Source organism: Terrapene carolina, unplaced genomic scaffold, assembly GCF_002925995.2.
Source record: "Terrapene carolina triunguis isolate 2854851 unplaced genomic scaffold, T_m_triunguis-2.0 Scaffold194, whole genome shotgun sequence".
Classification (NCBI taxonomy): domain Eukaryota; kingdom Metazoa; phylum Chordata; order Testudines; family Emydidae; genus Terrapene; species Terrapene triunguis.
In genome coordinates, this window is record NW_020664545.1 from 13308365 (window position 1) to 13320750 (window position 12386).

General features: G+C 40.1%; 1 protein-coding gene across 1 annotated transcript in view; it reads right to left on the minus strand.

Moving 5' to 3' along the window:
• Positions 1-12386, minus strand: part of ZFR2 (zinc finger RNA binding protein 2) — a 52432-nt gene continuing 40046 nt past the window's right edge. The window contains exons 13-19 of the mRNA XM_029912290.1: positions 11529-11700; positions 9518-9659; positions 8847-8944; positions 6765-6860; positions 4599-4710; positions 3569-3666; positions 1-1847 (exon numbers count right to left, since the gene is read on the minus strand). Coding sequence (XP_029768150.1) covers positions 1668-1847; positions 3569-3666; positions 4599-4710; positions 6765-6860; positions 8847-8944; positions 9518-9659; positions 11529-11700 — 898 coding nt within the window. The 3' untranslated portion in view covers positions 1-1667. The remainder of the gene's footprint in view (positions 1848-3568; positions 3667-4598; positions 4711-6764; positions 6861-8846; positions 8945-9517; positions 9660-11528; positions 11701-12386) is intronic.

Consider the following 12386-nt stretch of genomic DNA (forward strand, 5'->3'; position numbering starts at 1 on the left):
CCTGAAAAGTTTGGGGACCACTGTGCTAGTGGGATTCACTGGTTAAACACTAGACGTTACATAGAAAATGGAAGCATAACTCCTTTATTTTATTTTTTTCATTTTTCTCCTTTTTTCCAGGTAGCACTACAAAGACATTCAAATATTAAAGCCACATTACAGGCCGTCCTTTAAACACACATAAAATAACCAAATGAACCGTGTCAAGTGACCCTAGAACACAACATTGTCAAAATCAAAGTTCTTTTAAAAAAAAAATGCCATTGGGCAACCAATTGAGAAACCCTCCACATAGAAACAGGTTGATCCAATCACTACTGGCTGCCCAACGCTAGGCTATCAGCTTTCCCAGATGGGCCTGCTGGCTGTACACCAAGTGCTGAGACCAAGCCCTTCACCCCCGTTTCTGTCAGTGCAGCTAGGACACCCTTCATTTGCTCAGCAGCAGTAGATTTTATGGAATGGTAGCCCAAACAAGCAGAGCTATCAAAGCCTGAACTTTTCTATTTCCGAGAGGTGCTGCTGAGAAATGCCTGGCTTTAAAAATAGACTAGATGTTAAACTGTGCAGATTTAAAAAAAACAACAACAACAACAACAACAAAAAGCAGCTTTTCCCTGTGTGAGTCCTGGCCACCTCTCTTTAGAAGGCACTCATTGGTATGCAGAGAATCTCTGTGGTTAGTGATTATACTGTCATGTAACAGGTATTAGAAAGTTAGCACTCTGGCCCTATTCTTAGCACCACCACTTCAGACTGTTTAGAGTAGCACTTACCCCTACTCATAGTGTCACCTCTACTGGAACATATTTTTTGCTTTCCCGGAAGAGAAAAAATTATGCAAAGTTGCAAACCACAATACCAAACAGGAGAAACCGTTCCAGTTTTTCCCCCTCTTTTTTTTGTTTTAGACAGCATGTTTTACAGGGGTGTTTTTAAGTACACTGTGCTGTGTCTAATGGAGAACTATAAATCCAAGGGAATTAAACATTTCAGACTCTGTCATTTCTACTGCCAACTGTCATTTATAAGTTGGCTGGTTTGCCAAAAATGGCTCTGAGCAAGCAGCTTATGTACCTCTTTACAATGCAGCACCCACTTCACTGCCCCAAAGTGGGAGCGCACAAAGTGCAAGATCCCCTTCCAAAAAAAAAAAAAAAAAAAAAAAATCAAATCAAACTTGTCAATTTCAGACAGACACTCCAGATCCAGCAAGAAACTGCCTCCAATTTCAGGCTGGACATCTAAAGTGAACAAGGATACAACTTTTTAAAGATACAAACCCAATAAACTTGTGTTTTTCTTTACGTCATGGGACATATTTAAAGCTTAAAAGAAATACCAGAGTTTAAAAAAAGTGCCTGCCTCAATCTACCTATTTTGCTGTGGGGAGGGTTTCTTTTGGAGTGGAGGGAGAGCGGGGGGGCGGCGCACAGGAAGGGAACGTAATAGAGGGAGAGGGACTGTTGCCATAATCAACTTTACTCTTATGGAATGATGCAATTTCTGTAATGATTTAAGCACAATTTAAAACAAATCTACAGTACGTTATTTCAAGGGGAAAAACACTAAAATTGCCAAATGTCATAGACTAAACAGCAACTCATATTTATATATAAAAACTTAAAGTCATGTGAACATTATCTCAGCAAATGCTACAACAGTGGTTAGGCATCATCATCTTCCTCTTTTTTGTCCTTCTTCCCGTCGCCCTCGCCCTCAGCTGTCTCACTGGTGTCTCGTCTCCTTTTTCTGTTACGTGCATTAAGTCTATTTTTAGGAGGTGGCAAAGGGTCCATTCCAAGTACTTTGTGTATCTGCCTGAAAGCTAGCATCCTTAAAGCATGCTAGAGGAGGAAGGAGAAGAAACATTAAGGATGGTACCATTGTCAGGACAGTAGTAGGCATGACATGGCTGATACTACATAGCCTACAGTATCTTCTGTGTACAGCAGCCTTTATAGTCACACACTGCAGGCTGGAGTTTAAAGTTAATGACAACGTGTTCTAAATATCAAGTACAGATACAAAAATATAAAGGACCTTATTACAAAGCTGCTGAGAGCTCATAACTTCAATTAAAATCAGTGAAAGCTGAGCTAGTCAGTTCCTCTGAAAAATCAGGCCTAAAAATGTTTGTCCTGAACCAAAACTTGCTGAAGTCAATGCAAATCTTTACAATAGTTTCTAGCTCTTAAAAAGACTGTTCCCAAAGCCCAATGAAGAGCTAGAAACTACTGTAATTTGTTTAGTACAAGAAACAGCGTACAAATAGCAGCAGTCTTCTCACATCCCACACTGATCCATCCTGGAATGATCTCCTGCCTGCTATACCGACAGAAGTGATTCTAACTCCCCCAATCCTTTAGTCCTAGACATCTTTTTTAGGTACTCTCATTATTCACTGGGGTCTAAGTAGAAAATGCTATACAGAGTCCACATAGGAATATTTAATCTAAAGTCTTGAGTTTAATACAAGCCAGAAAGGTGAAAGTTCTATATTTAACTGGTAAGCCTACCAAGGTTGTTCTACACACAGGCAATACTTAGCTCAGAAACAGAGATCAGTGTGAATTCCTAAATCAAATATCTAACTTCAGCCTACTGCTCTGGAGATGTCAGGCAATATTACATACACTAAAAGCATTTTTAATTTTTTCTACCATGCAGTGGCTGGCTTGCAATAAGATTTTATTTTAAAATTGCATTACATTGCCTGCCAACACCCTAAGAATCTTTGACTGATAATAATACCACCATTGCTTACGTGGCCAGCAGGAGCAGATTTTAGATACTGCGATCAAAAAATGCAGCGCACAGCTTGCCTCTCCACATAAAATCTGATTCAACTGGCAGTTTTTGATGCCGGTGGACGTAAAGAACTACCACACTATTCATTAAGAAAATTAATAGTATTATAAAGAAATATGGTTGTGAACATTTTTTACAGTATTAACTTAAAGAACACATGGACTTATATTTGATTTTTTTTTTACTTCACCTTTTACACTAACCACTAAAGATGGCTAACAAGATTAGAGAAAAATATTTTTTTCATTGCGTTTACTTTTTGACAATTCTGTGTTTTCTAGTCCATTTCACTGGTTTTCCCTATAGTCAGTTTCCCCTTGTTTTTATGTATTTACCCCTTAAATCCCTTCAAGCCACACGGGAGAGAAAACGGTTTTGAAAATACGACTAAAAAATGGGTAGAGAGACTTGGGGGGCAAATGCAATTCTGAAACTGACTTAACTCTCTTTAAAGGCAACTTTACTCTTCAATGTGAGGTATTTTTCACATTGATGAATTTCTTTATTTTTAAAGAAGTGTGTAAATTAGGTGCAGCTTTCAGGGTCAGAGTTGTTAACATGGCTTTTGGGGTCACAAACACATACAATCGCAAACCAGAGGTTGTCCCTTACCATGGGTGCTGTAGCTGTTTTCAAAACCTTAACTGGAAAGGATAGAGTAACCTCAAATACCGATGTATACCAGATGCTTCACTTTACAGAATGCTTCTACTAAAGTTTCCTTCTCAATGCTATTAGAAATAACTGTCTTATCTACCTGTGCACTGGCTGTAATATCCTCTCGTTCCTGACTGGTCATAGTCTCTAGAGCATCCATTTCATCTTTCTCACAGGGATCTTGTAGCCCAGGTCCATCTGAATGCAAGGGGAAGAAGGAACCACAACTCTAAAACTCACTATGATCAGGGTTTAAGAAAAAGACGTTTAAAAAAATCACACTTTCCTAACGTACAGTGTTAGTTACAGTACCACTGACATTGCTTTTCACTAGTTATGCTGTTTGGTTACTTTTTTGCACTTCACTCAAGGAACAAGGAAACCTCACTAGTCAGTTTCAATTCTGCATTCTCAGGGACTGGCATAGAATGCTGAAGTGCTTGGGTTTTATATTTTTTTTAAATATTGCTTTGAAGTTTTAATGAGAGCAATATTATTAATGCACACACAAGTGTTGGGCCTAAACTATCCGAATCTCTTTAAGCACTTCAAAATAAAAAATAATCAACGCCTTCCCTTCAATCAAAAAGGCACATACAACACATCTGCCACTTTCTGAAAGCAGAGCTACCAATACCATTGAGTCCCAGAATCAGTGCTGCGGACAGAGTTTATTTCAACAGCCATACTTTAACACAGGGGTCGGCAACCTTTCAGTAGTGCTGTGCCGAGTCTTCATTTATTCACTCTAATTTAAGGTTTCGCGTGCCAGTCAAACATTTTAACGTTTTTAGAAGGTCTCTTTCTATAAGTCTATAATATAACTAAACTATTGTTGTATGTAAAGGAAATAAGGTTTTTAAAATGTTTAAGAAGCTTCATTTAAAATTAAATTAAAACGCAGAGCCCCCTGGAGGCCAGGACCTGGGCAGTGAGAGTGCCACTGAAAATCAGCACATGTGCCGCCTTCGGCACACGTGCCATAGGTTGCCTACCCCTGCTTTAACATCTGTTCAGTGGGAAACCATCACAAAATGTAGCATGTACTGCGGGATGACAATAAGGATGGCCCAATCCACCATTTCAAAGATTTAGTGGAGCAACATTACAGATATTAGTTTAGAACTGACCCATCAAGAGTGTTCCTGTGGCTACACATTCAAGAACTCGGCGCATGGCATCTCCAGGACTTAGCGGACTTGTTGCACTACTTAAAGCCTTTTCTACAAGAAGTTCCATTGCCTGCAGGAAGGACAAAATCAGGGTTGACTTTTTAAATGAGGAAATGAAGCTAAAATACAGTTTCTTAAAAATATAAGCAATGGTGTATCCTCCACAAAAGGCGTGCAGCCTCTGCAGAAGGCAAAGAATCCTTTTTTTAGGGCTGTGTCTTGCTTTTTAGTTCCTTGAAACTAGACTCAAGATACTGCTAAGGCAACCTTGTAAAACCATCACGAACATCTAAGCTCCTGCAAAAAACCCTTCTCGTCTACTTGTGCTAGGACAATAATACTGAAAACATTTTACTTGCTTGTCAACAAAAATTACTTGGCTGAGAGAATGGACCAATAGAACTTTGCAAGGCTGAGCTCAAGAGAATTCACAACTCAGTTCAGAGTTGGCTACTAACTTATTTCTAAAAACTCTCTTTAGCAAGTCACATAATAGAATTCTGCACCTAGAGGATTTACAGCAGTCTGGTCACTTTCTTAGGAAAATTAGGACTGACCAAAGGATTTGGACCACTGTATGCTACATGGGACCATTTAGACCGGCTCCTCTATGGTTTCTTTGGGCATTTATTAGTTGACAATAGCCCTGCTATTTATTGGCGCTTTTCTAAAAATGTTAAAGTTTATCATCACTTGTTTATTAAATTATTTTGTAAACCTACAGGCGTCTACCAGTGAAACCCGTCACCTTTTATCCAGCTTTCCTATTATGTTTATATGATTTTAATACTACATTAGAAAGTTTTGTCCAATCATCATCAGTAGTATTACAGTTGCACTAGAAGTTCCCAATCAAGATCCCATTGTACTAGACATTGTATACACACAGTAAGACAGTTCTGGGCACATGGTACTTACAATCTTCCAGCCGCGGTAAGAGCTGGAAGAGAAGGGGTAGCAAGGTAAAGAAAGCAAACGTGCTTCCCTCTCAAGAAGCCAATTCATCCCCCTACCACAGGTTAACTGCACATGTGCAGAAAGAGGAAGGGGTAGAAAGAGGGGACTATTGTATAAGTAAGTACCAGTGGGGCCTCTCTCCAAAGGTTAGATTCATTTCTTCAGCCAAATATAATGAAAGCAAGTCCCTCAACTGCTCCTAAACCAGCAGCACAAAGGCAACAAAGGCAGATGAACAAGACCAACACCATAATTGACACCAGGGTTCAATTACACTGGAGGGATAAAATGTGTTCCTAGTATTTATTGAGGCAATCCACAAGTTAGACTAATGCAGTAGCTAGTATGGGAGAAGGTTTTCTAAGTATGTATGGTTTACAATAAATAAAATCCAACTAGCTTCCCCAGTTGTTTAAGACTCTCGGAAGTAGACAGACTACTCTCTACAGAGTATTTATATGCTTAATATGAATAGGACTCCTGGAAGCCTTGTGAGAGGAGAGAGTTCCAGGTATGCATGGAGCACGTAACCCACTGTATGGACACAACATTTGTGTCCATATAGCATAGTGGATTTAGAGCTCAGCTGTGTTAGGAGTTTGTATGTTAAACACATATCTGACTCCGTATACAGTGTCTACAGTCATGCTGGTGTGGCTGTTCACATTCTGAGGAAAGGGACCTCCTCTCTCAGAGCTCTAGCTAAATCATACTGCTTATGTGGCCTGCAGACATGGGCTGTGGCACCACACTTGTTATAGCCAAGTATGAAGTTGAAAATCTGAGATGACTGCAGATATGCACTAATTATTTTTAAACTGTCACATTCTCCACCCCCGCAAGAGGAACTGGAATTGAATAACTACATAAATTTGCTTTGGTGAAGAGGCTATGGAGGATGGATTCCCTATTGCTGAGCAGCAGTCTTCTTGTTAGTCTATAGAAAAGGGAAGGTAAATGTAGACCATGCTCTGGGACCTACTGAGGTCAGTAGGCTTTGTCACTGACGTCAACAGATTCAGCCCTATATATCCAATGTACTTGTGTGGTTAGCTTATCTTTTACTTCATTTCAATGTCCCTGATAATCATCACTGTTGCTAAAAGCGTGTCTTACATGATAGCAATCAAAGGAAGGGTGTCACAGAAAAGGCTTCGGTCTTCTTACCCAATCTGGAAGTGCCCCCCATGTTGGTACACGCTGGCAAAGATCTCGCAGAACCCTGATGATAATCACACATGACTGCAAACCGTTAGCTCTAGCCTTTATGGAAATAAAGGAGACTGTTTGCTAACAGAAAATATCTAAGACAATAAAAACCTAAGTCATACAAGCAGCAAAACAAAACTCATTAAAAGTATCTTAGAGTCTGAAGAAAATATTCTCCTTATCTGAATATTAAACCATTTGACTTCACATGGAGCAAAGTTTCCACTATGTACTACTCCATGTAAAAAATGCAATGGGGCACTGGCATTCTAAAAAAATGCTGAGGTAGAACACAAAACCAAAAGGGATAAAGAAACTCGGTTTACCCTAACCAAAAGAAGGCTGAGGGGGGATATGATTGCTCTCTTTAAATATATCAGAGGGATAAATACCAGGGAGGGAGAGGAATTATTTCAGCTCAGTACTAATGTGGACACGAGAACAAATGGATATAAACTGGCCGTCGGGAAGTTTAGGCTTGAAATTAGACGACGGTTTCTAACCATCAGAGGAGTGAAGTTCTGGAACAGCCTTCCGAAAGAAACAGTGGGGGCGAAAGACCTCTCTGGCTTTAAGATTAAGCTTGATAAGTTTATGGAGGGGATGGTTTGATGGGATAACGTGATTTTAGTCAATAGGCCAATAACGTGCCATCGCAGGTAATTAGTATCAATGGTCAATGCGGGTCTGGCTGGAGAATCTTGCCCACATGCTCAGGTTTCTGCTGATCGCCATATTTGGGGTCGGGAAGGAATTTTCCTCCAGGGTAGATTGGCAGAGGCCCTGGAGGTTTTTCGCCTTCCTCCGCAGCATGGGGCAGGGGTCGCTTGCTGGAGGATTCTCTGCGACTTGAAGTCTTTAAATCATGATTTGGGGACTTCAACAGCTGAGTCAAGGGAGAGAATTATTCCAGGAGTGGGTGGGTCAGCTTTTGTGGCCTGCATCATGTGGGAGGTCAGACTAGATGATCATAATGGTCCCTTCTGACCTTAAAGTCTATGAGTCTAACTAACCTATCTAGTTAAAAGAAGGCTACACCAATTGTGTTCAACATTTTGAGCACTCTCAGGGTAAGCAACATTATTTGTGGAGTCAGTGCTAGCAAAAGGCGTTAGATTGGCAGCTCTGAATACTCAAATCCTCTACTTATCCACAAAGCAGGTAAAGAATGATCAGAACTGGGCAGGCTTCACTTTTCCACTAGCCAATGGATCGCAAGCGTCCTGGAGAGACCAACGGCCATGTTGTCTTTAAGGATCTATTCAGCTCTTGCTTTTCTGTTGGGGTTGCTGCACAGTGCTAATTATGGTGGTGGATTTTATAAGTATTTCTTAAACAACTAGAGAGACAAGGTGGGGTAGTATCTTTTATTGGACCAACTTCCATTGATGAGAGAGACACGCTTGCAAGCTGACACAGAGCTCTTTTTCAGATGTGGGAAAAGTACACAAGTGTCACAGCTAAATACAAGGTTTGTTTAGCATAAGGAATTAATATGTTGTAAGAAACCACTCAAGATGAATTGGAAATTAACACCTCTGCAGTCAAAGGACAAAGGAAGATCAGTGGGTCTTAAACAATCGTCAGTTGTACTTGAAAGTTTAGGGTTTAAAAGGGCATTTCTAAGCCAGGTGGTGAGGGTGACATCTAAAAGGATCCTCTCAGATCCATTTACTGACAGAAGTTGACATACACAGCCTTCTCTAGCCTGCCAGAATAAAGATAAAATATTTTGCTTCAGCAGGATTTATTTTCACCAAAACCCAACGAAAAACAGGAACGGGCTCATTTCTATTCTAGAAATATTCCTATTTTAAGTTACTGTGCTGTGGAGAGGATGAGTTGGAATGTGTACACAAGAATTTTGGGGTCATTATACAGAAGATGCCCCCAATAGCATCAGTTACACTTTGAATAAACATGGTCAGCTCTGCAGCACAAAACTGTGCCTCCTTCCCCCTCCCGCCCTCTCCTTCTACCAGATTAGCAAATCAATGGGAAACTGCACAACACATCTCAGTGCTTAGAAAAGCTCTTTACCTGGAACCATTTAGCATGACGAAGGGCAGCCAATGACTCTAGGCATTTCTGTTGACTCAAAATATCACAGGGGTCAGGCTGAGATTCTGCTGCTGCTTCTAAGAGGAAAGAAATATATGAATTTCTCTTTGCACCATTTACTTACAAAGCTTTCGCGACCAAGAGTTGCTGTGAAAGACCATAACACAAGCATAACTTTTTGTTACTAATAGTTATCAAACTAGCATACTGTTGTTTCTAAATCATATCCACAGACTGAAGCCCAACTGCATTGTGATTAGAGATCATTGTCTCCTCCATCAAAAGCAAGCAGTCTTTTTCAAATGAGAATGTGTTTCTGAAAGCATTGAGAGCAGCACAAAAATCTCTATTAGCAAATTACAGCAATTAGGTCTGCAGATTTATAAAGTTAAGTCTCGAATACAACTAACTCCATCCATATTCTGCCTCCCCATTCAGGAAGGTGAAGGGAAAAAGCAGCACAGGAGTTTTAGGAGGATTTCGGCCTTCTGATTTTGTCACTTTGAAAGTATTCTGACAGTAGTAACCAAATCAACAAATCAAAATATCTGCTCAGTCACCATGGTTATTTCATTTTGAAATTATTACCTATTTAGTACATCAAACCTTTCACACACAAAATAATTTTAAACCATCAATGATTTACTCACCTTCGTCAGCAGAAGCATCCTCTCTCATGAGAGGAGATGTGACTGAAATTGTGACCTGCATTTTTGGTTCCTTGCATGAACAGATGAGTATACTTGCTTCCTCAGCACCGGATGAAACTTCATACTCATCTTCAGTTAACGTCTAGAAAGTTAAAAGAACAAAACTTCACTTGTTTCACCTTCAAGTTCATGTGCCAGCATTATCTCTACACCCCACTATTTAAAAAAAACTTATTTGGTGAATTTTTTGTTCAAGAAAGAAATTGACTAATATAGTTTAAAAGCTAGGAATGATGTAGCATCAGTTTCAATTACATTAGTAGAAAAAATGGGTGAGGTAATATCTTTTATAGGATCAACTCCTGTTGAAAGAAGGCACAAGCTTTTGAGCTATACAGAGCTCTTCCTCCGGTCTGGAGAAGGTAGACAGAGTGTCTGAGCTAAATACAAGGTGGGACAGGTTGTTAAGCATAAGAGGTTCACACATGCAGTATAAGACCACTTTAAATGAAGTGGGCAATTCAAGGTTAGGAGGCAGTAGGGTGTGCTACAAATTGTTGTAATACACCATAAAACCAGTGTGTGTGTTAAGTCTATAATTTTTTGTGTCCAATAGAGTTATGAATTTAAGTTCCCAGGCTTGTCTTTTGAAGGTATTATGCGGGTTTCCTTTGAGGATGAGGACAGAGGTCAGACATGGACACATCTGTATCCTGAAAGAAATCTTCCCCAAACTCCCTCTTCTGACTTTCAAACAACACCCCAACCTTACCAATCTTTTCATCAGAAGCAAGCTCCGACCAGACCAAGACACACCAACTCAAAGCAGCACCAGTTCCTGCCAGAACAGGTGCAAAACATGCAGACATATCTCCACTGATACCATGATCAGTACCTCCCACAATACAACTTTCAAGATCTATGGATCCTACACATGCTTATCACATCAGGTGGTGTACCTCATCCAGTGCATCAAATGCCACAACTACTATGTGGGTGAAACCAGACAATCACTACGCTCTCAAATGAAACCATGCAGAAAAATGATAGCGACAGACCACCACACCAGCTATGGGCGAGCACTTTTCACAAAGTGCTCACTCCATGTCTGACCTCAGTCCTTGTCCTCAAAGGAATCCCACATAACGTCTTCAAGGGACATGCCCGGGAGCTTAAATTCATAACTCTGCTGGACACTAAAAACCATGAATTAACAAAGACACTGGTTTCATGGTTTATTATAGTAATTTGTAACACACTCTGCTGCCTGCTAACCTTTAATTGCCCAATTCCTTAAACTGCTGTTTCCTACAGCATATGTGAACCTCTTATGCTTAATAATCTGTCTCACCTTGTATTTAGCTCAGACACACTGTCTACCTTCTCCAGACCTGAGGAAGAGCTGTGTATAGCTTGAAATCTAGTCCCTTCCACTAACAGAAGTTGGTCCAATAAAAAAATATCACCTATCTTGTCTCTCATATATCCTGGGACCAGCACGCCAGCTACAACCCTACAAACATATATAATAGGCAGCATACCCTTTTTTTGCAGTAGGCCCTTACTGGCCAGGCTCTCTCATAGCCCTACCAGTGCACCTCAAACTTGATATGCAACTCTGTCATTCTAGTCCTCAGACTTTCCTGAGCAGATTGTCCCATCATGCAAATTATGCTGAACTGTATTAGCTTTGTGATGTAAGAGGCTGTAAGGACTGAACTAAGACATCCAAAACAAGTGCAGCGTGCCACTATGCTACCTACTACTATAATGGAAATTGACATTTTGAGATGGAATGCAGAAAAAACCCAGCACACGTTCCGTTACAATGCCTATTGCTAAGCGCAGGAACTGTATTTTCTATTTTGTTTTGTACATAGCCTAGGATATTGTTAATCTTCAATAAGCAGTACTGGATTATTCTATGCTGTAGGTATCCTTTTTCCTGACAACTAGCAAAGGAGAAACAGTCATTAGAAATCAGAAACAAAGAAGGAGGATCCACTCTTACTGAAAGCTGCTTGGGCAGCTGCTCTGTGATGTTCTTTAAGAGGGTGTGTGTAGGTTTCTGGGCAGAGAGTAGGATAAGATGAACATTCCTGTCTCCTTGGAGCAGAAGCCCTTTTGCCAGAATGCCAACTCGCATTACACCTTTCAGAATTCGGGGTGCAGTTTCTGCTTTCCTGTTGAGGAGAGAAGTCGTGGGAAAACATCAAACAGAGCTATCTACATTGAATCTGAGCCTTAAAATCTATCACAGGGAGCCCCAAAATATCTGAAAAGCAGAACTAAAAGGCAATTAACAATATTGCTCCTGAAGTAAATTGCTGCACTGTATTTGTTAAAACAGAAAGACACTGAAATCTCCATGCAATTCTTTGGTTCTGCTGCAGCACAAATTCATTGAAGCAACTTTAGTGGTAGGTCCACTATGAGTTACATGTTTGCCTTTTGATTGTAATTTTGAAACCTTTAACTTAAATCTAAATACAAGAACTCTCCAGTACTCTTATTTAAAATATGACATTGAAATAGCGTAAAGATTTCACTACCACCCCATGTCTAACTGTTCAGAGGGGAGACTATTTTTGTTTTACTACTTTTGAAGTGACTATTAAGTGCCAAGTGGTGTCACAGCTGTGGACAGCTGGAACATTTTCTGCAGGAATTGGACATTACTATAACCCTTTTTAATCTAGCTTCAACCAGTGCTACAGGACAGAAAACAGAATTTAAAGCCACTAAGTAAGGAAGCCAATTCTGTATGTATCGCAAGCTCTGCGATCTCTACCCTCACTAATGTTTAGGCAAACAAAATATAGATGCACAAATGAGAGTGAGGAGAGGATTCCTTTTTGCCATTTTTAAA